Source organism: Eutrigla gurnardus (genome assembly GCF_963514095.1).
Source record: "Eutrigla gurnardus genome assembly, chromosome: 11".
In the NCBI taxonomy this organism is placed as follows: Eukaryota; Metazoa; Chordata; class Actinopteri; order Perciformes; family Triglidae; genus Eutrigla; species Eutrigla gurnardus.
Window position 1 is genome coordinate 22,168,484 of NC_139925.1, and position 25,230 is coordinate 22,193,713.

At 41.2% G+C, this 25,230-nt stretch overlaps 1 protein-coding gene across 6 annotated transcripts in view; it reads right to left on the reverse strand.

Moving 5' to 3' along the window:
- The window catches only part of LOC311020649 (mitogen-activated protein kinase kinase kinase kinase 3-like), a gene marked incomplete at its 3' end in the record, with an annotated part of 49,655 nt that overhangs the window by 11,669 nt on the left and 12,756 nt on the right, over positions 1 to 25,230 (reverse strand). For 2 of the 6 annotated variants that reach the window (XM_084020827.1, XM_084020826.1), the window contains exons 2-20: positions 23,996 to 24,053; positions 22,948 to 23,038; positions 22,764 to 22,828; positions 22,580 to 22,635; positions 21,292 to 21,339; positions 20,465 to 20,507; positions 20,253 to 20,325; positions 19,472 to 19,603; positions 19,051 to 19,113; positions 18,813 to 18,894; positions 18,354 to 18,470; positions 15,686 to 15,764; positions 15,523 to 15,581; positions 12,943 to 13,005; positions 9,753 to 9,805; positions 8,767 to 8,805; positions 7,122 to 7,196; positions 3,805 to 3,856; positions 2,917 to 3,118 (exon numbers count right to left, since the gene is read on the reverse strand). In XM_084020827.1, the coding sequence (XP_083876953.1) occupies positions 2,917 to 3,118; positions 3,805 to 3,856; positions 7,122 to 7,196; positions 8,767 to 8,805; positions 9,753 to 9,805; positions 12,943 to 13,005; positions 15,523 to 15,581; positions 15,686 to 15,764; positions 18,354 to 18,470; positions 18,813 to 18,894; positions 19,051 to 19,113; positions 19,472 to 19,603; positions 20,253 to 20,325; positions 20,465 to 20,507; positions 21,292 to 21,339; positions 22,580 to 22,635; positions 22,764 to 22,828; positions 22,948 to 23,038; positions 23,996 to 24,053 (1,450 nt within the window). Of the gene's footprint in view, positions 1 to 2,739; positions 3,119 to 3,804; positions 3,857 to 7,121; positions 7,197 to 8,766; positions 8,806 to 9,752; positions 9,806 to 12,942; positions 13,006 to 15,522; positions 15,582 to 15,685; positions 15,765 to 18,353; positions 18,471 to 18,812; positions 18,895 to 19,050; positions 19,114 to 19,471; positions 19,604 to 20,252; positions 20,326 to 20,464; positions 20,508 to 21,291; positions 21,340 to 22,579; positions 22,636 to 22,763; positions 22,829 to 22,947; positions 23,039 to 23,995; positions 24,054 to 25,230 lie in introns of all 6 variants that reach the window. The other 4 variants (XM_084020825.1, XM_084020824.1, XM_084020829.1 and 1 more) reach the window with 3 other exon arrangements.

The window sequence follows — 25,230 nt, forward strand, 5'->3', positions numbered from 1 at the left end:
GAGTAAACGTGGTAGAGAGAGAGAGAGAGAGAGAGAGAGAGAGAGAGAGAGAGAGAGAGAGAGAGAGAGAGAGAGAGAGAGAGAGAGAGAGAGAGAATGTGAAAACAGGTTCAGCTGCAGAACACAGCGAGCCAGGGCTGGGTATCGTTCCGGACTGAATTATGTCGTTGCTCCCTGCATCGAATAACTGGAGCGGCGGTGCCAACTTTACGTGCTTTAGGGTAGCTGCACTGCTGCTTTACAAGCAGAGAAAACAAAACATTCATTCACCGTTTCCTCTATATTCATGGACTGCTGCTCAAATGTCACACAATCATTAACATGCTCTGCTTTCATGCCTCATGGAGTGCAGTGGAGATCCTCCACACACACAGAGCAGAGAAGAGGATAGACAGGCGAAGTGAAGGTAACGTCTTGGCAGTGAATAACTCGCCGATGTGCCGACAGATTCTGTGTTTTTAATCGGACTTTGGAGAATATTTAGTTAAAACAGCTTTCAGGATGTGATGTCATGTGATGTCATTTCAGATGGAGCGAGCACCGCGTCAGACTCACTTTAAAAAGCTTGTAGCTTGCTAGATTGCTTGTCACCAACCAGCTTTAAAGTTATATTTTCTATTTAAATCAGCGCTGTACGGTGGATCTTATTTATGCCGATGTGAAGAATGGTTAAAAAGGAATGATACTAAAAAGTTGTTAAATTTGAGAACAAAATTTGGTGGGGTTGTAGAATGAGTGTTTACTCATTCTCTATAGTGATGATGATAATAATAATAATAGTAATATTATACTATTATTATGAATTATATAATTATAATATAATAATAGTGACAGATTATTTACACACTTTCAAGAAAACTGAATGTGACTTGATAAACTTTTTTACTTATAGTACTTATAAATGAGTATTGAATTCAAACGATACCCAGCACTACTGGTCCACTGACACTTTATACATGGAGTTGGTTTGAATGAGTACGATGTAATCTGCAGGGCTGAAGACACAGAGGAGTTACAATAAAACAGTAAGAGACACTAGTGAGCAGAGAGGGAGGGAGGGAGGGAGCAGGCTAGCAGGAAGAACACAGAGGATCAAATAGAGTCTTGAGCGAAGGGAGGTGTTAATGCACCACGTACAACCTGCTTCATCAATTAGGTCTGCTGGGTTAACCTGCTCTTACACTCTGGCAAGTAACCAACCAATCAGCCTGCCCTGCTCGTTAAAAGAGTTGGCTGATAAAACGGGAAAATTGTGACTTTTAGCTCAAGGATAAGAACGTTTCCTGTCACGACTGGGAGGACAACCGTCACATACATCTGCAGACACAAAGGACCACTGTATGTTCTTCATCTAGGTTTCCTGTTTTTGTGACTTACATCATCCATATTTTCCAAGCCATCTTTCTTTTTTTCCCCAATTCAATTCCAAACACCACAGTTAACATCCAAATACAGAAATGTCAACCAAGAAATCCACAAAAGGAGATCAACCAACAGCCAACTTGTTACAAAAGGACCCACCTTCTCTCAGTCAGTCTAGTGAGCAAACAGGGGAACCAAACTCACTAACTTCTGCTCATCAATTAACCCCGAGATTACAAGGGAATTTAAAAAAATGTTGATTTTACATAACTGTGACAGGGGATGAAATTACAAACATATTTGTCCATGATTCGAGCAGTGGAAATGACCCGATGTAAACTATACAGAGATGATGGGAATATACAAATCCTACAACCACACTGGGTAACGTTACGTGTATTACTTCAGAAGTATTCTTATCAAGCAAATTGGTTTGTTCCTGCTTCAGTTTTTCTGTTCAGTTTCCAACATGTTCCTTGATGTAGGTGGTATACTCCGCCCACAAAATGACCATTTGTATATCTGCTACTTCCCTTGTGTTGCCATGGATTCCTGGTTAGAACTCATGAATGTTTGTGGGAGACGAGTAGAGTCTGAAGTGTTTTCAATCGTAAAGTTTTAGAGGAGATGCAGGCGTTTGTGAAGTAGTGCTCATACGACTGAATAAATTAAACTTGGGTTGTCCTGCACCAGGGGTGTGACAGATGTTTTGACATTGTAGTTCTGCAGTTGTAAAGCGTGGCCAATATTAACTTCAATTCATCAAGATTTTTCTTTTTTGGATTCTTCTTCGGATATTCTTACGCTCACTTCTTCCCACACACTTGCATATTTGCTGAAGCCGAAACATTTTTCAAACACTTCCGACTCAACAAGGCTTTCAAGATTTTGATCACCATGGAGTCATGAAAAAAAAGTTTCTCCCAGAATTCCAGGTGATGCATGGTGAGTAGCTGAAATACAAATTTTCGTTTTGTGGGTGAAGTATTCCCTTTAACTTGATCACTGTTCAAGGAAATTGTTACATTTTAGTATTTACATTCAAACGTGTTAATCAAAGTGAATGAAAGAATTAGAAGAATCAAACAGACACTGTTTTCTCCTCTTCCTTCTTCCTCCTAGGACGCGAGGGGGGAGTGGCAGCAGACTACTAGCCTTTGATTGATTGATTGGATTAAAGAACCAATCAGCCATCACAAAAAAATGACAAACACTTAAACTGAGCACAATCTGATGGACGGGAAGAAACTACAAACAAAGAGTTATTAATGGACTGATGGCACAGAGAAATCAGGAGAACGACTAATGTGGGAGCACACAACCAGTCGAAGGGGACGACAGGGTCTCACTACCAGTCTACCAAGAGGCTGCTCTTACTCTCTTCCTTCTCCTCCTCCTTTTCCTGCTCCTCTTTCACCTCCTTCAGCACTTCCCACGCCTCCTCCAGCTCCTCCTCTGTGTGAGGCGTGTGGAGCCACTCCCAGAAATGCCTAAAGCTCCCATCATCCTCTGGGGCAGAGTTTTCGCCGTCCGTGTGCTTCGGGCTCTCGTTACCTAGGCTACTGCGGCGGTGGGGCGGCAGCTTTGGGGGCGGGGGCCGCGGGGGGACGTTGGAGGGCTTGGCCGGGCTCGCCGTCTCCGGGGCCGGGCAGCGTTTGATGGTCCCTCCCCCTCCGCCGTCATCCTCGCTGTGTGATTGGCTGTCGTCATGTTTGTGTTGCTGCTGGGGTTGTTGGGACGAGCAGATGGACTTGGGCTGAAGAGAAATACAGAATTATAACTCAAAACCAGGCACCTCACATTGACTACGTTTCCATGCACCACATAGTTAGTTTTTGCTCTTATTCCTAAAAAGACAATAAGCTGTTTACATGATGAAAGGGAATATTCCACTAATAATCCTGTTTGTATTCAGCCTTTCCTATTCTGATTAACATAACCAAAGTTAACTTTTCCCCTTTTCTCACTAGCATCACCTGGTCCATTTGAGGAGCTCGCAGCCACATCTTCATCACCGTTTGACGGATCAATGCTCTCACATGTTTATCACGTCAAATCATGGGAAAGCAGAACAGCAGGAACTGTGACAATTAACGACTTTGCATCAATATGTTCTCTTTTCCTTTGGCCACGTATCTCTACTCCAGTTTTGCAAACTGTTGGCTAATTGGTTTGTGTACAAACACAGAGCTGGACGTAAACAGGAAAGAGGCCATGACACAAAGTGATATAAATACTACAATCTGAATGTGCTGTATACATGTCCAAAGAATACTCCTAAAACCTGAATAATATCGTCTTAATCTTCACAATTAGGCCCAATTCAAAATATCCAAACGGATTATGTTGTTATATTGGGAATAATAGTGGAATATAAGTAAACATACTGATTGTCAATGACATCAGAAGACAATCCAAGACATTCATATTTACTGTTCTTACCTTGGGAGGAAGAGGAGGTGGGACCTTTGGCCTCATGATCGTGCTCGATTTACTGAAGAACGAGAAGAGATCATTTGAGGCTCCGCTTGGAGAAACACGTTCAATAGACTAAAAACAGCCATGTAAGTTAGACTGGAAACAACACACACAATGTTCAACGTGTCATCACTGAGGCTATGGTTTAACCTGACCTTGTTTCACCTCCATCATAAAGCACAGCTTGCATTACATTGTAGTCTCCATACTTGTACCGTGTGTTGGGTTAGAAATCGTGACTTGGATACGATACCCTGCCTAAAAAACTATCTACCGATACTGAAACGACACCAATGGAAAAATCTAAAGCGTCGGAAAAGTAACAGAATAATCAATAACGGAACGGGACTTCAAAATTTGTTTTCTTATTTAATCAAAAAATATACACGGTAGACAATCTTACGTCCCTATACTTGAGTTCATGTGATTTCGTTGACAGTCCATTTCACGTACTGACACCTGCTCCTTGGATTATGATTATGATATATTCAGAAAAGATGTTGAGTCTAATTTTATCTGTAGATTTAGTTGGTAATTTAAGATGCGCTGTTATTTTCCTTGTTTTTTGAATGGAGTTCTGCTGATGGAGACACCAGCTCAGAGCCGACGAGTGGTTCGTGTCCTGCTTTAATATTCTTTTAACTTCATTCGTTGACTCCACCCTTGTAGTAAACTACGCTAGTTAAATCCTGGAACTGGACTTTATGTTTTGACTGCTGCAAAGTTAAAACCCTGCTGTCACACATCCACATAACACTGTCATACTTAAAGTACCGCTAATAAAAGAAAGTATTTTTTACGGCAGGGTATCGCATCCAGATGTTAAACAAAAGCCTGAAATGACAGGTCGAACCATAGCCGGACACTGAGACTTATAATGCTAAACACTGCATGCATGGAAAGTGAGACTGGCACACTAGACAGATGGATCATGTGTAAAGTCTCTGAGAACAGCAGTGCTGATAATACGAATAACCTTTACCCTAACCTTAAACCAGTGCTGCTTAAAGACATAACTTTCCAATACAGTCTCTAAATTATGCTTATAATTGACCCATCTTTGTTCAGCAGAATAACAATCAGCACTTTGTTCACAGAGACCTCATACATGTTTCCTTATAGACACATATTGAGCTACTTGTTAATGAGAGACAGATAAAGAACCAATCACAGCACACAACTCAAAACAGACAAATCACAGTGAGCACAAATACAGGAACACCAATAAAAACAAGTCACAGTGATTGAGTTGTCAACAGCTAAATAGTTTAAGCCCTTCATGTAGACGTTGTCAGTAAAAACTCATCAGTTACTGACACAGTTTACATATTGAGGGCTGGGACCGATCGACAGTTTGTAAAGGCGAGAATGAAGACGTGTAGGGAAATGTGACATGGTGGTGGGTGGCAGAGAAGAGAGGGTACGCAAGAAAAGGAAGGGGAGACGGTAAAAGAGCATCTAAAGAAATGGAAAAAAACGTTTATCTGTCACAATGAGCTACAGAATTAAGTGAGTACAGTTGTGTTTTGCCTCCGATGCAGAGAGAATGTCTATGCAGCGATCTGACACCAGGTTATATCATTTATCAACCACTGACGCACATTCTAATCAGAGATGAGAAGAAACAAGATGGCTCACTCGTTAGCAACTTCCATCATCAGTGCTGGAACAAAGGTATGTAGTAAGTTGTGAGAAATCTTACTTCTCTTCATCTCTGTTGAGATCTGCATGCGCCCAGTACTAATCCGACCGGTAAGCAGCTGTTATATATCTCAAGTTCAGGTATGGGATCCGTACTGGGGAGGAAAACTGGTATCTGAACATCAGGCTCAATGTTTAAGCCTATATACGGAGGTGATGCTTTTGTAATTCCTCGTTGACAAAGTCGCCTCAAATGGTTTGTTTTCTGATCTGATGTTTTTGGCCAGGAAGGGTTGCTCTGACACTTTACACTACCAATAATTGCAGTCCATTTAGGAATTCAGGTTTTTTCTATTTCTGGAGTGACTCCTCTGTGTGTGTGCCGAGGCCTTTCTGACTGCAGCAGAAAACGATGAGAAAGAACGCTCTGCCGCAGACGTTTGGCTTTTAAACAATGAGGGATGAGGCTGGACGCCAAAGATGCACACACACACAGACACACAGACACACACACACACACACACACACACACACACACACACACAGACACGAGGCAGACAGATGGCGATGCAAGTGGGGAAGAAAACAAGACGACAGCATATAAGACATCAAGGTCACAGGGTCAGTTATCTAATACCGTGACTACATCCAGACCTCATATCAAACAACAGCTAAGAAATAGGGCCGCACAATATATTGTTTCAGCATTGCAATTGCAGGACATGGGACAATGGAAAACTCCTATGATTCTCATTTTTCATGATTCCTCAAGTAATTCTGATAAATGATCTACAGCCTAAGTCGGCAGCCACAGTTTCATGATGAACTGTGTGGGATCATTCCCCCATAGCGGTGCGCCATGACCGGCTCTTGGCTAGAAAAAAGAAATACTTTACAGAACCCCTTGCCTTGACCTCGCAGCTTCCTTAGTACTTCGTTAGGAGAGTCAACCAGGGGAAACGGTCCTGAGTGGGAGGGGCCTAAACCCACCCGACCCGTCTTGAAACACGGATTCTCGTGAACCTGCTTTAGGAGTTACTTTTTTGTTTTCGTTTCTATACAACCGGTGAGTTTCACTGGAGCACCACATAGTTTATACATCTATCTCCTAACTTTGCTCTCAAAGTGCATCAAGTTGATGCATTTAACTTTAAAATGTATAACATTTAGGGTGAAAATTCCTGTATTTCTTCACACTGCATTATTTATTGCAATGTTAAGTTTTTTTTCCAATATTGTGCAGCCCTACATAGAATCCAGCAAAACGTAAAATGCCAGGACGTGGCAGATTTTTATGTGTAGCTGGGTTCACAGCTAGAATGTATGATGTGGAGTTTGGCCTGACCAATGGTGAAACTTAATCACTGGGTTTGGGGGTTAGGGTTACTGTTAGTAGCTAATAAACTTCACACAAGACAGAACTGAGCGGCACAGAAAACACACACAAACAGGTGGCATATGTGGCGTGATGGTGGCGTGTGCTGCATAGAAATGCATTGATGAAACTGTGGCAAAGACAGGAAGCCTTCTGCCTCGTCTTCCTCATCCCGTCCTCTTCGAACAGGTGGAGGAACGGATGAGGAAGATGGGGAGACGAGGACGGAGAGGCTTCCCGTTCTAAGGCTGGGGAGAGAACTTACTGAGTGTGAGTTTCATCATCTGCACCATCATCATCCTCATCCTCATCATCATCCCCTAAGTGTGCCACATGGCCCCTGGGAGAGGAGGTGAAGATAGGAGGGAGGGTGGGTAGGAAAGGAGAAGAGAACAGAGACATGGGGTTGAGGCAGGGAGGGCATAGGAGAGATTAAGGGAGCAAGCAAAGGAGGTAAGAGATGACAACAGGAGGAAGAGGAAGAGGAGGAAGAAGGGACAGGGGAGGGAGATCTGAGTGAAGCTTTATCCACAAACTACCTCTGACCTTTGAACCCTGTGTAGATCTGAAAGGACTGAACAGATCCAAACTAAGAAGAAGAATCCTGAATCTAGTCTGATGGTTCCTATGAACCGGAACGGGCAGGAAGCAGCCACGACATGCCACCGAGTCTCAACTTGTACAGTCCTCACAGATGTGCACAACCTCTGATCAGTCCATTCATAGCTACCCAACTGCAGGTTTGATCACAAACTACATCAATCAGGTTTCAGTGAGACACTGTTTTCATTTGCTGTTGAACATGACACTGACAAGATAACACACAGGCTGACTGCAGTTGCTTCTACTTTGATCAGCATCGAGCTCTTTTTAATGAAACTCAACACTTCCTGCAGATGTTTCACAGTAAACGTCATGTGAAACATCTGCAGACACTAGATGTTACATTAGCGTCCTCACATCTGTCTCTGTGTTACATTAATGTGGGGCAATTAATCGTAATCATAATTTGGGTTTCTTTGCGTCTGCCAGCCTTTTATTCGTCCGTGACAGCTACTTCTTGAGACAAAGCCATTATTTGAATTGCCTTTAATTTGGGAACATACAGCAATAAATATCTGCCTGTCTATGTTGGAATACAGTGTTTTTTTCCAAATGGACAACTTTTCAAGATTGTTAAATTAATGAAAAGTGAAAATACCAAATAAAACCTTCCATTCAATGACACATAAAGTAAACTACTATTTTTCTTGTACCAGTAAGATTTAAAATTCTACTGAACAAAACACCAGAAAGCAAAAGTCAGACTCTCAACTACCAAACCTGGTATTCTTATACACTCAGACCCACCATGAACGATAATTTACTGGGATCTGTAAACTAGCGACTGGTTTTGTGATGGCTGTCATCTACTCTAATCCTACGTCTATCCAACAACAACAGGAAAACAATGATTCAGCAGACCTGGCAGCACATTATTCACATCAGATTGTCTCATAGAAAATAGCAAAGCACGTGGTCATCATCATCTTTAGGGCAAGAAAAACACAGACTTGCCAGTTAAAATGCTAAAGACATCCACTGCAGCTTTGCCTGGAGTATATGAACGTGTGTGTGCGTGTTTGTGTGTGTGTGTGTGTGTGTAAGCCATGCTCTGCAGGAAGCTCCAATGAAGCACAGCCTTCTCCCAATGGCATCAAAGCATGAAGCAAAGCCGCAGAGGGAAAACAAAACCCCAAAGAATCCAGAGTGCTGAGAAAAGTGACGGCCTGAAGTCATGACGACAGCATTAGTGGCTTGTGATTGGCCAGATTAGACATCGCAATTAACAGTGATTGGGTGATGGGTGGGCGTGGTTAGAACACCAGCAAATCAAGAGTGAATGAGGATACGAGAGGGGTGTGACTTACCTCTGATGGAGCTCCTCCTCCACCGACTTGAGAAGACTCCTGTTTGTGAAGAGAGAAGGATAAGAGAAAGAAAAATAAGGATCTCTCTTTTTAATTGTTTAATCGCTGAGACTGCGTGCTTGAGAGTGAAGTTGCCCTGATCTGAACTTTCTGCTGACAAAGCAGACTTGACAGCTCACATGCACACACAGCTAACAGAACGTCCTCCGGCTGCAATTATGAATAAATCATCAAACCTACAGCATGAAAACTCGCCCTCTCTTTTAGTCCACAACCTGCAACTGTAGATGAAGGAAGGGGAGAAAACCAAACGAGGGCCTGTGTCCAAATACCGTTTTTTTCCCTCCAATTGTCCAATTGTTTCCATGAAACTGAACCCATAATCCGATCAAAATGCTGCAATAAATTTCAGCAAAGCCAACAGAAAATATAATAATAAAGCTCATTGAGACTGTGGAGCAGAGGAATCGAAGGAAAGTGCCTCTGTATGTCACATCAATTTGTATTTTTTTTTCTAAAGTGAAATTAATCAAAACTGAAATCCTTACTATAAACTATATGCTTTTTATAAAAGATGACAACGCTGAGTTGCAACTGCATCATAGAAAACGCACCGTTTGTATTTTTGGCGTTATTGAAAATCGTAGTACCATAATAAAGCCCAAGCCTTGTATGAAGCAAACATCCTCCGGTTAGCGCTCGTGGTGAAAAAACAAATGGATGGTGGCCCATATAGATAATAAAAGCAAAGAGGCGATGCTTGTCTTTCTTACAACATTGTTAGAGTGGTGATTGGTTGTCAAGATATTGATGTCATAGAAACATTTTAAAAAGCACTCTGGGCTCATGAGATGAAGCTCCTCAGTGCCCCGTGGACTTTTGTGAGGAAGACGCTATGTGGACAAAGAACCTGAAGGTGTGAAAAGAGAATAAATAAAGTTAAATAAAAGGACAGCAAGAGAGACAAAAGGACAGAAGGGACTTACTTGTTTCCTCCCAGCAGACTGGGTGAATCGTGTCCGTACTCCAACTGCAGGTCCTACGACACAAACACGTTACATTACTACTGTGGCATTATAATTCATCAGCAGCTCATTGAAGTAGCTGCTACTGTGTTTGACTCCTCCAGCGACATAAACAGGGCTGGAGCTCTTAGCCACAATAAACCACATTGACCAAGTGACGTGTAACCCTGTTCAACAGTCACATTACTGCAGAGGGTGCTACTGTAGCGCCGTGGTGACTGCCAGAAATAATACAAACATCCCTAGTGAAGCTCATCTGTGGTTCATTTCATAATCACATACATACACAGTTGTAGACGGTGAGCGCGTGTCTAATGTGTATAGATTTGACTGTTGCTGAGTTCACATTGTGGCCTAAAATTATATATTAATAATAAGAGCATTAGCCTCAACAGGATGTCCATCTTGACTTCATAGTTTTCATAAAGAAGATATTTGCCAATTACAGTTTTGTTGATACAATAAAAGCCCTATTAAATGAATTTTAAGGTTTGAGGTGCAACTGTAAAACCAGCAGTGTCTCTTTTTTCCTCACGGAAAGATTTGCCTGCAGAGTAAAGCTGCTGCTGAATTCCTACTTCATGACCAACAGAGGAAGTAACAAGGTAGCAGTTTGACACGCCTGTCAGTCACCCTGCGTGTGTTTTCATTTTATATCAGCTTAGTTGTTAAAACACAAAGGCAGGTTTTAAACCTGTTTTTCCTCTGACCTGTGATCACAGGCTGAGCCTCCGTGTGGACATGAATACATTCACTTTAGGCCTCAAGGAGGTCCAAGTATCCACCCAAAAATAATGAAAAAGGCTAGCAAACATAACTTCAACTACAGCTAGCAGACTGTATCAGCTGGAGCCAGAATCACTAATAATATCTATAATATATAATATCTGTAGAATAAGGAGGCTTCCAAATAATGTGTTGCGTTGTGAAGTCCCAAAGTCCAGATTTATTGAAAATAAATATATGTATAGAATTATTTTTTAAATTCACAACACGTTTATATCTTGTCATCTTTATTTGTTAGCTTTTCAAAACTACATTTCCACTGTGACAACTCCTTGCTGCACACTATAGATGCACGCATCTGTATTAACAGTGTCGCAGCAATCTAACCAGCTTCATTATATAATATCAAATATATTTCTCTTTTATGACGTCGTCATAAAATACGACGACAGGCATTCAGAGCTTCATTCCAACACATCGATAGAAGCTTTGAATGAAAGAAAGCAAAAAACAAACAAACGTGAAAGTAACAATAGTTCACCAGCTAGCTCGTGATCACGGCTTGGAGCAGATAAACACACTTGTGTTTGTAGGTTTTGGAAAGGAGATTTAAAAAAAAGAAGAAAAAAAAAAAAGAAAAAAGATATCCTTCAAACTCTTTAAATACAGATCATATCTCACTACAGCCCCATGCACAGTGAGTCTGACAGGACAGTTGCTAAGCTATGATTGGACGACTGCTGTTCAGTTCATGTTAAGCCATGAATGGTCAACATGTAGTCGGGTGAGTCAGGAACGTGCTGTTTCTAAGCCAGAACAAAAGACAACTTATGATTCATTACTCAATAGTTTTGTGTTCCTGCAGCAGCTGAGTTTGAATTGAGTTGAGCATCATTCTCTATCGCCACAATGTGAATGCAGCATCGTGTCACAAAAACACTTTCAAAGGTAAATGGCATGCAGAGGGACACACACACACATGAAAAAGGCCTTGCTGCTCTGGTGGACAACAGGACAGAAGAGGTTAGAGGACATACAAGCAGTAGTGTACGGAAGAAAGACACTCATTCTGTAGAGAGAAATATCAAACACAATAGGAACAATAAAGAAAATGTTCTACGGTTAAATGTGTGCATTTATAAATGTTGTGAGAAGGAACGCCTGTGTTTAAAGTGTCCTTGTTCAAGTCACTGCATCGCTACCAGCTAGGGATGGGACAATATAAGATTTGATCTTGAATATCGATAAAAAAAACACTTATCTGGATGAATTTCCATTATCAGGATTATCCTGCATGTCGTCACAAGTGACTTGAAAAAGATGTGTAACTTGCTATCACGGTAAGTGAAAAATAGAGCCTTATTTAAAAATCCAGGAATTATCAGACTGATGCACAATGACAACGTGTAGCTATTCTTAATCATTTATCTATTCTGTATTTATAAAGTGGGACCTTATGATTTATGATTAAATTAAGTTTTTTGCTTGTTTTTCACTGAAAACTGACATCTATGATAGAATAAAATAATTTGTTTCTTAACAAAATGCAATGTGAAGTGATTCCAGTGTGTTTTGGTGGTAATTTTGCATTTTAAGCTTATTTTGTGTGTCGTGCATACTACTAGCCTCACGATGTGCAGCTCTATATCTGAGGCTGAGGTCACACGTCTCCCTCACACAAACGTCACACTTAAAAGCATAATGAGTAGGATTTCCCTGCAGGGCCCAGGAACATTTTGAGGAAGTCGTGTTTTGACCACATGGATCAGGCTCTAAAGGGTAAATGGTAAAGAGGTTTTGTGTACACTTTAACCTACTGGGGAGGAGGGGCCAACTTTAAAACATGATTACAAACCACAACCGACAAATATTCCTCATTGTGCCTTTAACACGCAAAAAAGACTTACAATTTGGTCCAAATCATTGTGATGTTTGTTTGTGTGAATGTGTGTATTATACATACAGTATATATCTGAAAACAAGAAAAATACAACACCACCATCACCAAGGACTCTTATCACCATGACAACTACAACAGCAGTTAGTGAGGCAAAAGCCGAGGCTGAAACAAGAAGAACAAAATGAACAGTAACAGATGGAAGAACCAGAATAGATGGAACAATAATACGGAAGTGAACAAAAATAAATGTTGGACACAGAGCAGCCAAAACAATCAGCAGTCTGGAGAATGACAAAAAATAAAATCGAAAAGAGAAAGCAAGGACTCAGAAATCAAGAGACCGAAAGGGAAGGAAATAGAGTTGTCCTTCAGAAACAGATCACGAAGGTGGGAGAAATATGGAGACGGTACAACAAAAAGGAAGGTGAAAGGTTAAAGAAATGGTGACAGATTGAAACTACAAAAGGAAACGTGTAGGTGGACAGAGAGAGGCCGAAAGAGAGAGACTGATAGAAAGAGTACTACCAGATTAGATCTCGCGGTATAGTAGAGCTCCTCAACACAGTCCAGATAGGGCTCAGATTCACACTGGTCAGCAAGACAGAGCGAGAGAGACCTCAGTTAATACATTAACCTGGACTGATGGAGGGAACGGGGACACACTGATGCAAAAAAAAAAGAGGATGATGGATGAAAAAATGGATTAAGGCCAAAATGGGCTCTGAAGTCCATGAGTCAGCGAGACGGAGACGGAGGGAGATACTGGAAGATTAATCCAAGGAGACGAGGGGGTGAATCGGGGTTTACAGCAGGTTGAGGAAGTACACTGGTGTGGATGTGAGTTTAAAATCAGACATTAATACATGACATTATAGTAGAATAGGGTTCAAAAATACATAAATAAAGATGGCTTTGTGTTCTTCAGTGAACAAAGGGGACAATAGCGAGCTGCAGGGATGACGTATAGTTGTAGTCCGACTAAAAGTTAGCCACGCCCTCCATTGATACTTCCGCCTTTTGTTCAGACAATCTTCAAAAATGAACGCCACATTTTAGGATATTTGAAGCATGATGTTTTGAAATCATTTAAAAAAATTTTTTAATGTTATTTCCAGTGGTATTTATTTCATTGCTTGCTCATTTTACTGTTTGGGTCTTATTCTAACATTTTTATTCACGTGAAGTACTTTGTGATTTTGTCTGTGAAGGTGCTATAACAAATACATTTATTATTATTTTTATTATTATTATGACTTCACGTCACCACCATGAAGCCAAAGCTGGACTCCTGTTTGAGTGATAAACTTTAGTCGTCTCATTAAGCCGTTTGTATCGTGTATAAGCTTCAACATTTACTGGAGGGGTGTTTACTGACATATATATATATATATATATATATATATATATATATTTATATCGTAGAACAAAACGTTAAAATCTCTTTAGCTTGTTTTAACCCTGGGCCTTATTCAGGCATCTACATGTATTAGGACTCAACCCCACAGCGCACTATTAGTAGTCTTTGTTTAATTCCTGTGGTATTATTGGGACTATTCTTTGAATTAAGACCTTTTACCATAATCATCCATCATCTGTGTTTGCTTTTGAGCAAAGATGTCAGGGAATGCTGCTGCTTATGAGTAATTACGTTTATACATTACGTTAATAACATGTAAGAATTGATTTTAAATGCTACACATAGCACTGTAATCTCGAATGGACGTCTCTTGGAGAGCAACAAACCACACTCGTCAGCAAGACCGAGAGACGACCCCACCACGTTATCATATTACTGTCAAGGAGAAACTGAAGGACGAATGGATGCATGTTGGTCAAAGTCACAAAGGCCTACACTGATGACTGTGACACATTACATGGATCTACATCGATGGCTAAACAGATTTAGGATCAGGACTCTAGGAATAAGTGCAAAGGAAGGACAGAAAGAGTGGGGAGGAAGTGAGGGAGCGGACGTTGTGATTGTGAAAATCAATCCTGCAAAATCTAAAATCTAACTTAACAAGAAACTTTTAACAAGCAATTCAATGTTTTTTCAAAGCCAGTGTTTTGTGCAAAAACACAGCATAAAGAAATGAACCATTTTCACAAAATCTGAACAAAAAGCAAGGATGCATGTGCCCTTATATTCCTCTCTAACCTGGTGGATCATGTGTCCATCCATCCCTGTGAATAAGGAGAAACTACAACTATTATTCTATGCATCTATAAGCAACTCTCTGCTTCTTTTCCTGCTCTGAGCCTTAGTAGCAGGAGGGTCCTGAAGATTTCCAGGCCAGGCGGGACACATCATCCCTATCAGCATGTCCTGGTTCTACCTAAAGGGTCTCCCCTGATTCGGGCATGCCCAGAATTTGTCCTACTTCCTCAACTGGAACCTTTCAAAGCAAAGGAGCAGCAGTTGTACTCTGAGCTCCTTCTGGTCACCGGAGCCCCTCACCCAGACACTGACCTCAATCAACCTGATGTCATCCGTTAACCACTATAAAAGATATTTTACAACTGTGGCTGGCATAGATCGGGAAATAACTATAGGGCTGCACGATAATGGAACAAAAACGACATTGCTTTTTTTTTTTGCTGTAAAGCTCACGGTCGGATCCCCGAGCCACCTTCAACACACGACTTTCCAAGCCGACCTAATATAGCCGGTCATGGTGCACCGCTACGGGGGAATGATCTGAGAAAAAGAGCGGCTGGCATAAAAAGTGTAAAAATATATAGAGTTCATCATGAAACTAAATACTTAATATATAATGAAAAATTAGAATAATGGGAGTTTTCCTTTGTATCGAGCAGCAAAATCCTGATGTGTTTGCAGACATCGTCACGTCCTGCGATGTGACCATCGCGACGTCGACGCGGAAACAATCGTATCGTGCAGCCCTACGTCCCGACTTCAAAAGGCCTCCATTTTCAAACCACAGGATGGGCTTCGGGTTTGGTGAAACAAACACAGATTTGTCGAGGTGCTTCCTGTGAGCCGGTGATTACAGCCATGCCGGTGCTGGTGAGGTGATGAACACGCAAGTCTCTCTCACAGACAGACAGACAGACACACGATCTACGCCACGGCTAAAAACTCACCGGTTCATGGTGAGGTTCGGTCTCCTTTCTCAGCGGAGGATCGAACTTCACCTGGCCAACTGAGGAAGACAAAGTGGGAGGCGGAGAAAGAGGCGAAGACAGAGAGTTAGAAGGCTCTGAGCAGAATGTACTCGTTCACGTTGACCCTCATGTGTGAACTCACAGTTGATCTCCGACAGCGTCTTCCCCTCCCTGGCGCTCCTGCTGGTGGAGCGAATACGATGAGGAACAGAGACTGGAGACTATCAGGAAAGAGGAAAACCTGGAGTCAAATAGCTGTTCAAAGACTATACACAGTGGAGTCGTTAACACACGGAACTTGAGAAGATTACAATAGGCTCTCCAAAAAACAAAAAAAAACATAATCCCTCTGCTATTTCCTGTGGGTGGGATTTGATGACACAGCAAAACATCCAGCCGCACTCTGCAACCAGACAACCAAAACATAGCAACACAGTGGACAGGAAACAGCAACCTTCCTCGGCAACGGCATCAACTGTAGAAACTGTCCTCATGAGTCCCTGGAGGTAAAAACTCTAAAGTCTGTGTGCAATATATGCTAAAGGACATTCATTGTATAAATTGCCTTGACCGCATATTAACAGCGGTCAAGTATTGTTTGACAACTTCTGTGTTCATGTTTATACAGTACAGATCAAACCACAGCAGGCTGCACAGAGATACTGGATTCCCAATGTATTCAAACCCTACATGACTTTAAGTCTTCAGTATTTGATCTGCAGAAGGTAAAAACACAGCAACCTCAAACCATGCTCATGAAGTACAACTGTGCAAAAGTAACATCTAGCACAGATCCATGTATAGATTTGGCATTTTAAAACCACCTCTTACAGGTGTAATAAAGTTCATAATCATACCACACAACTCATGGTTAGTACCTGGAATGCAACAAGTAGATGAAGATGGCTTCCATAACGGACATATGTGATGTGTTTGTGTGTGTAAAATCTGTATCTCTTGTTTCCAAATGGAGAGACGAGATGTGGACCCTTTAATCATAGCTGGGTAGAACAATCCTCACTGTCTATTCTAAGATGCTTGGACTAACATATGGGCAGCCTTTACTGTACCGCCGAAGTTTTATTTTTTTGTGTTCTGTAGACTTCCCTCAGCACAGATCTTTCAAACTGTTTGGCTAAGTTAGTTTATCTTATCACACTATATTAAGTCTTTGGATACATGATGGGACTATGATGTTTTCCCATAAATTTCGCCAGGTGCCTAATGACTCACTCGAGCTTGATAAGGCAATGGCTGTATCTCACTAACTACGAGGAGCACAATCAAGCAACTGGTATCGATGAACTCAAGTTTTATATCGAGGATATATACATATGCAATATAAAAACCAATGTCATATGGAAGACATTTAATAACAATATTTTTTAGCGTAATCAATTTTTTTTTCATATCCTGACTTTGATTATTGATAAAAGTGTGATTTTTCATGGGATCTAAAAATGTCAAAGTTTTACTGTAGCAAGAACAAATCAGAACAGATGTCATTTAAACCTATCATTGACGACTGCAAGGACCATCAGCATCGCGCTCACCACAACAAACGTGTTTTATGTGCAGTATTCTAAGGAGTGCGATGACATCACACTCTGGTAGCCATCTTCATGAACTGAGCCGTTTGTTTCTGGGCCAGACACAGAACCAGAATGAAAGGAGGTGACATTTAGTGGTCTGCTGATGCCAATAGTGCTGTCATGGAAGCGAGCAGAGCTGGATTTTACTATGAAGTTGTAATATTTGTTACAGCTACATAGAAATTAAAGGATATATATTGAAAAAAAAATTTCTTATGCATGCCATTCTAGCATTTATTGCTATTTCTGTAGTAGTCTGTAGTACATTGCGAGAGATGCAAAACAGTCGTCCTTTTGTACACATACTTGGCCGAATAACGGTGATTCTGAGCTTTGAGGTGCTGGAAGGCAGATTTTGTTTCCTTTGGACATCAAATACATAACATAACAACAAAAAGCACCACAACAACCAGACCAAAATCACTGGAAGTGTGTTCCTCATCAGGGATTATATTCCTTTTTTTTTAATAAAAAGAAACTGAAACTGTGATTATAATTGTAACCTTGTAATTATACAAATATAACCAGAGCAGTTGATGAGCCAGAGAGTCACAAACGTTAAATAAAAGAGCCTAATGGCATGTTCAACTAATTATGCAACTGCCATTGTAAACCATCGGAATCACATGCCAACGGCGGTTTCCATGACAGCACCAGTAGACAGCGACATGAATGGAAGTCCACTTTCTATTCAATCAGCTCTGTGCTCCTCCTCCAACTGACAGTAACGTTTGTGTTAGAATGACATCACCGCAGACACCGCAGCCCAAACTGGTACCTTCCTACGGGCCGCAAAACGGGGTGCACGTCGGGCACCGGGGCTTATGGGTAGGAAATGACCCCTGTACTTAAACTGAGGAGAGGGTAGAGGAGGGGGGGTGGAGACAAGAAGACAGGAGAAATAAATAGGGAGGGAGAAAGAAGGAGAAGAGAAAGATGGAGAGAAAGGGGAAGTGCTACAAGGAGGAAGAAAAGAGGAAGAAGAAAAGAGAAGATAAAAGCCAAGAGAAAGAGAAGGAAAGGAAGGGAAACAGGGGGAGGGACAAAGAGCAGAGAGATGAGTCACATGTGCCTGTGGTTGTGGAGGATGAATGAGGAGAGGAGGAGGACACGATGTGAAGGAAAGGAAGTGACATCCAGCAAAAACATAAACACTGCTCTGTTGACCCGTCTACAAGCTTGACGACACACACGCACACCGAGAAGGTCAAAGGTTACCTCAGGTTCAGGGTCGTCATCATCAAAGTCATTGAAAGTGCTGTGGTCGGGGTTGTTGGATTTGTCCAGCAGCTCTATCGCCAGCGTCCGGCTGAGAGGCTGGGACACAAAAGGGTGCTGGAAGACAGCCGAGAGACGGAGAGTTGTGTTAGACGTCTGATCAATAAGAGCACAAAGGTGTTTGATTCTTCTAGTGTGAGACAGATGTCCGTTGTTTTGCTTGACGAATAACTAAAATTACTGATCAGATCTGTTGGCTAGCCCGTCAATCGATGACTAATCACTGGGGCATTACTGAGAATTAATTAAGGGGGGGGACATAAATCTCTCACATTGTGGGGACCTGCCTTATTTTGAGACCAACTGAGGACACTTGGCTTAAGTTATGGTTTATGCTAATGATGACCCTACTACTTAGAGTAACGGTTTGTTATGAAGAATGTGTGCTATATTGTTCACCTGCAGCAGTTTCTCAGCTGTGGGCCTCTTCTTTGGGTTCTTGGTCAGGGCCAGTTTGACGAAATGGTGGAAGTTATTTGTCCTGTCGTCCAGCAGAGGCGGGGAGAGAAAAAGACAAAGAGTTAATCTGTGGGTAACAAGCGAGGCACAGATTTGCTGAAACTGGGTCATATCAACACTAAATGTATCTGGATGGTTGTGAAGAAAGTGAGGAATCATGGACGGGGTATTCTCTTACCACTTGACTTTATCTTTCAACTTTGGAGGCTGGAAATTACTCTTTGTCATTAAGAAGAGAGCCCTGTGGAGAAAGGGAGAGCAGAGTCTTTACATGATACATAACGGTGAATAAGCATACAAGTTCTCTATACAACTATGTTGTTGTACTCCTATACTTCGTTTAATAGAAAGTTCATATATATATATTTATTTATTTTATGTGTATATATACACGTTTTGAGAAATCATGCATCAGAGCTGTAAAAACTGTGTCTCTTTTCTCCAACGTCTGGGAAGAATAAAATGTTTCATATCACATAACATTAACATGGACATTTCTTTTTCATTCCAACATTGTTTCACGTTGACTGCAGGTCTCCACTCTGCTTTCATCACACTATCGCAGCAACAACAACAGGTCTTAATCACATAACACACACCTCATGGGGTGCAGGTCAAACATTGGTGGCTGGAGTTCAGCCAGCTCTATTGCAGTGATGCCCACAGCCCAGATATCACACAGCTGGTTGTAACCTCCTTTCCTCTCTACTGCTGCTACCTCTGGAGCCATCCTATGGAGAACGAGGGGAGGCGGAGGAGGAGGAGGAGGAGGAGGAGGGGAGAGAAGAAAAAAACAAGGAGAGAGAGAGGGATAGAATGGGAGTCAAATGTGTGCTGAAAATTAGATTGTTTACAATATTTTTCTCTGGCTGCAGCAACTAATGGGCCCCACCATGACCCTGATGTTAACCCTTGATGACTTTAACTTCTGATCTGCTTCTGCAGGAGCACGTCTAGAACCCAAAAGTGCTTTTGACCTGTTATGCTTTTTTGCCCTGTTATATCGTACATCGTTTCTGGTGCATTAAAAGGTGTTCAGTGTTGTAAAACCTAAACTCCATGCCAAAAGGGAGTTACTCTCCTCCACAGGAACTCAACTTAAATCGTGCCTGGAGGTGGGCCAGCTGAGCAATCGGAGCAGACTGGGCTTTTTTGGAGGGAGGGGCAGGAGCTCAAACAGAGCATTTCAGAGAGAGGCTGAGAAGAGCTGCTGCAGCAGAGCCAGGATGGAAAAAATAAATCGTTTTAAACCATTACACAAATTCCTTCATGCTGCTTGACGAGGCTGAAAACCATGTATCGAATTCCAAAAACGGATCGATAGCCTCTCGCAAGCAGTACCTGCATGACGTACGATGTAGAAAAACAAGCACAACTAACCAGTACGGAGTCCCAATGAACGACTTCCTCTTAGCTAGAGTTGCTGTGATCTGAGCCGACACACCAAAGTCGGCTACGGAGAGAGAGATAAGTGGGGAGGGGAATAAGAAAGAAGAATGATAATAATACAGGGGGGGGTCAGTGAATGAGGCCATTCAGGTTGAGTAACTGAAGCAGGAGGTAATTGCAGAAGTGTTGCGTGTTCCACTCACCTAGTTTAACGTAGCCATTGTCTGTCAGGAGGATGTTGGCTCCCTGTCAGGCACAAACACGACACGCGTCAGGATCCAGCACAGGATTACACACTTCACAGCAATTCAATTTGACTTCAGGGGCGCATTCAGCAACGCAACTTTGCCACTAAGTGGTCTGACATCGATCAGTGCACCCTGCAGCTATGAATCGATTTCCCCAGCAACACCATCAGCGTCGTCTCTACAATTATTTTGGGATCAATTTCCATTTTTGGTATCGCTAAATGAACGTGCTTTTATTCTTTTCCGGAGTTTGATGAATGATCATCTTACGTTCATGCTCCTGACTGTCACCAAATGTGTAGGTTATTTGTGGGAATGAGAACAAGTTAAAAAGTATTTTTCTGAAAAGATTTTAAAGCTCCTCTTCACTCTGAACATTCTGACCAACACACACAAATGTTGTCTTTATTATCTTACAATATTTAATGGGATTTAAATGTTGAATAATAGCCAGAATGTGTGAAAGCTGTGGAACATTTTAAAATATGAACGGTTTCTACATGAATGTGTTGATAGCAGTTGAAAATGAGAAAAACAATAGCACTCATGTACTAATTGAAACATCAAAACGTTCAGCTCAATGAGGTTTCGACGTAGAAGTTCTATGTTGATGATGATAATAATAAATGGATAGTTCACACCCAGAAGAAACTATGTTGTGAATGCTTCCAGCACTCACACTGAGAAGGCTTGGAACGGAACTTAAAACACGTGTTACTGTATACGTGTTACAGATTAAAGATGCTTAGGAGTTTAAAGTGACATTCACATTCCGAACTCACCTTGATGTCTCTGTGCATTTTGCCTTTATTGTGTAGGTAGTATAAACCCTGTGAAGAGAATCACACAGCAGCTCCTGTTACTGGCACTCGCAGATCAAATGAAACAGTCGACAGGACAGTGAAGAACTCGTAAAAGGAGATATTGAGATATTTTTCACCAGAAGCAACTGTGAGCTCGATGAAAATCAGATGTTTGGCTCAACCTGCAGTTGGCAGCAGCGACACATCATCTCTATAGAAGACTACAGCACTAACACGTTGCAGTGTTTCCTCTGTGATTCTATGCAGATGTGGGGCTTTGGGGAATTCATTTTTTCTTCTAATTTACATTTTAATTTTTAAATTTCATAATGATGAGATTTTTTTTAATATCTTTATTTAGCCAGTATGATCTGTTGAGATTCTTAATCTAATTTACAAAGAGGTCCTGGCCAAGATGGCGGTTTCAAAGTTTTACCACATGAAAACAAAAATTGCAGACTTTTAAACAGAAAAGCTGAAAAACAGTAAATGCTTTATCCTGTTCTTGCGTTCTTGACCTAGTTTTAAAATGCTCACACTAAGATGAGGATCCAAAAAACGTTAAATTGCTTTCACTTAAAACAGTGCAGGTTCTGGAGACAAACATAGTTTGTCCGCATGATTGGAGGTTACTGCTACTGACTGTTTCAGGCATCGGCAGAGAACTAAGATAATGAGGCTGTTCATGTAATATGGCCTCATAAAGAAAAATGAACCAATGTGTTCTTCTGCGGTTGTATGAGGACAAAACAAACCAACTCCTTCATACACTCTGGAGCGTGAAATAAGGCGAGGTGGTCAGACTGTCTCTCAGAGATGATGCTAAAGTGTTGATAGATGTTGGTGTCTGTGTTCTCATCATTACACAGAGACAGAAACTGAATAAAACCCTTTGTTTATCCCCCATCTGCTAGTCAAACACATAAATATACGGATATAACTGGAGCGCAGAATAGGGATGGGATGGTGTGGGATTTAATTGAGTACTGTGACAAAAAACAATCGGTTCATCGTGGAGAAGTGACATGAAAAAGTTGTCTAGCTCGCTATCATGGTAGACAAGTGAAAAATACAGGATACAAAAATAAAATGTCTTTACCCTTTCTTTATGTAGAAAGACCTTATGATTTATGATCACTGTATTCAGGATTATTTTGTTTTTTTAACAAAATATATAGTGATATGAGTATGTTTCAGTCCCATAAATAGTTGAAAGTATAGTTTGACTGATATCGTGAAATGCAATTATGCTTAGTGTGTACGCTACCTGAAGGGTCTCCCGTGACATGTAGGCTATCTGTGACTCCGACAAAGGCCCGGTCACTGGAGGAGAGCAACAAGGAAGGAAATAAGAGATGGTTGGATAGCACAGAGTGACAAAGAGTAGAAGCAACGGCAGTTATCATGAAAACGTGTGTGTGTGTGTGTGTTTGGATGCATGTCGTTCTTACCGTGATAGAGATCCTGCAGGGAACCTCCTCCACAGTACTCCATACTGATCCACAACTTATCTCTCCTACAACAGAGAACACAGTGTCAGCACGTCTTCACACATACACACCGGGGATTCTCACTCATCTGTGCACACAAACAGACACACACACGCACACAAATGCTTTAATATCAACAACTTACCGGAGATAACTGCCGAAATAGGCTACGATGTTGGAGTGTTTACAGTCCTTCATCATGATGATCTCCTGCTGGACAACAGCAAAGTCCTCACCTGGGGAGAAAACATGTACACACACTCACATTTTCATTCAATTTATCTCAACTACAATTCTAACAGAAGTTATTGAAGACCCTTATAGAGGGGCTGACTCACTCCCCTTCTGGTGTTTCCCACAGGGCCGTATGAGAGAATCAATGGCAAAAGACTAATCATGTTATGATCCCTTTGAATTGTATTATGAATTACGCATGTCATGTTTGTCAATTTAAAAGATCATTTTGTCTGATTTTTGTCCAGAAGGTCTGTTTGTGAAGGTTTATAGTCGTATCATTTGGTTTTGTGTGAAACTGCTCAGTGAACTACATCTCTCTTCACACCATCTTGTCTTGCTAACTAGCTACGTTCCATCACTAATGTAACGCTATCTGAGCTGATGCGTTTCATCCAGCAACTCTTCAACAGTCATATGACAAAATGTAACTGTGTTGACTCGCAAAATTCTATTCAAATTGACAAACATCATATGTGGAATTCATGGTGCAATTCAAAAGGGATAAAAAAATGTCTTTTTCCAAGCCATTGACTGCCATACATCATTTTTTTCAAAATAAGGAATGGAATAGGCGGGAAAAGTATAGAGCAGTAGTCTATAAATATCGTTATAGAAATAATTTAGCGTAATAATGTTAGGTTATATGGTTTTCATTATTTACAGAGCAAAAGAACAGTGAAATGGGGTTTCAACACTTATTTGGCATCAGTGTGGTTATATATTTTACACACTTCCTGTCATTTTTAAATGTTTTCCTTTCTTAAATGGGGGAGTGGAAGATGGAAACCAGCAGCTGATTGTGGAAAAATGGGACAATTTAAACTAAAGGAAAAAGATGGTGAGGGGATAAAAAAATGAGAAGAATGGAGGAAAACTTAACAGAAAGGTGGATAAAGGCAGAGACAGAGGGATATATAGCAGCTAAAATGGAGATAAAGAAAGATGAGATAACTCACCCGGTTCCAGTTTGATGACTTTGATAGCAGCCAGCTCTCCTGTGTTTACATTACGAGCCTAAAGGAGGAGAAGAGAGCGTGAGTCAGTAAAGGATTCGACATCAACATCAAGGTGCAGATCTGACAGGCGGACAGAGTAGACAGCCTTCCTCAAGTACGAATGGGAATGACTTTAACAAATAGTGGCTCAGATCAGTGTTGTGTGCACGGCTATACTTGTAGAAAGCAAATTGCAAACATGGTTATGACAGAGATATCAGCGTTCTCCAGGAGAAATCCACCACTCCAGTATCCAAAAGCACCGTTATCTTTTACATGATGCTCATAACTCAGGGAATCCAGCAAAGAAGGTGAACCGGGTGAAGTCGTGAGGGCTCAGAACACTTATTCGATATCGTTATAACCTTAAATTCAAAATACCAGAATTCAGGCATAGAGCATTCACAACTAATTCAAAACAAACATTCAGATAAGCCGGGCGAATGTATGGCTGCAACAGGAAATTGAGACAACGCTTCCTGTATTCCTTAAAAGCTGACATTTGTCAAAAAAAATGCAGGCATTTTGCAGGATACTGAAGCTGACTTTCTATTTATAGTGAGCTGTGTTTACATTTAGCAGCAGAGCTGCTGAGGTGGGAGAGGAAGTCTACATGAAATATTCATGAATAAAAGATGCTCTTTCAGAGGAGATGTGAATGGCTTCTCTCACGCCAAGAATGTGCAAGTGTGTGTGTGTGTGTGTGTGTGTGTGTGTGTGTGTGTGTGTGTGTGTGTGTGTGTGAGAGAGAGAGAGAGAGAGAGGGAATGAGAGAGAGAGAGAGGTTTTAAGTTAGCTTAACTTAAAAACCAAGACTTTCAACATGAGAGACAAAACAGAAGCTTTCATATCATTAACAGCAAATGGTTCTTGTCTTAAACAATGCAGGACAGACGGACAGAAAGCACACTATCGACCCTTTATGCAACATTATATATTATATACATGTGTATATACTAGGCATTATGGTACTGATGGGAGAGTCAACATCAAAATAAATGCAATCTTCCAGTGAATTTGACATTCATTCAATGTCAGTCAGTCAGTCAACCGAAAATTAAGTCAAACTAAATAATAAATGCATACAATTTTCAAACACCAATCTGATTTATGTCGCTGACATGTTCATGCTTCCGTGGATTAATTCCACTTCAAAATAATAGCAGACCACCTCAGACAATATCAAGCTATTCTTA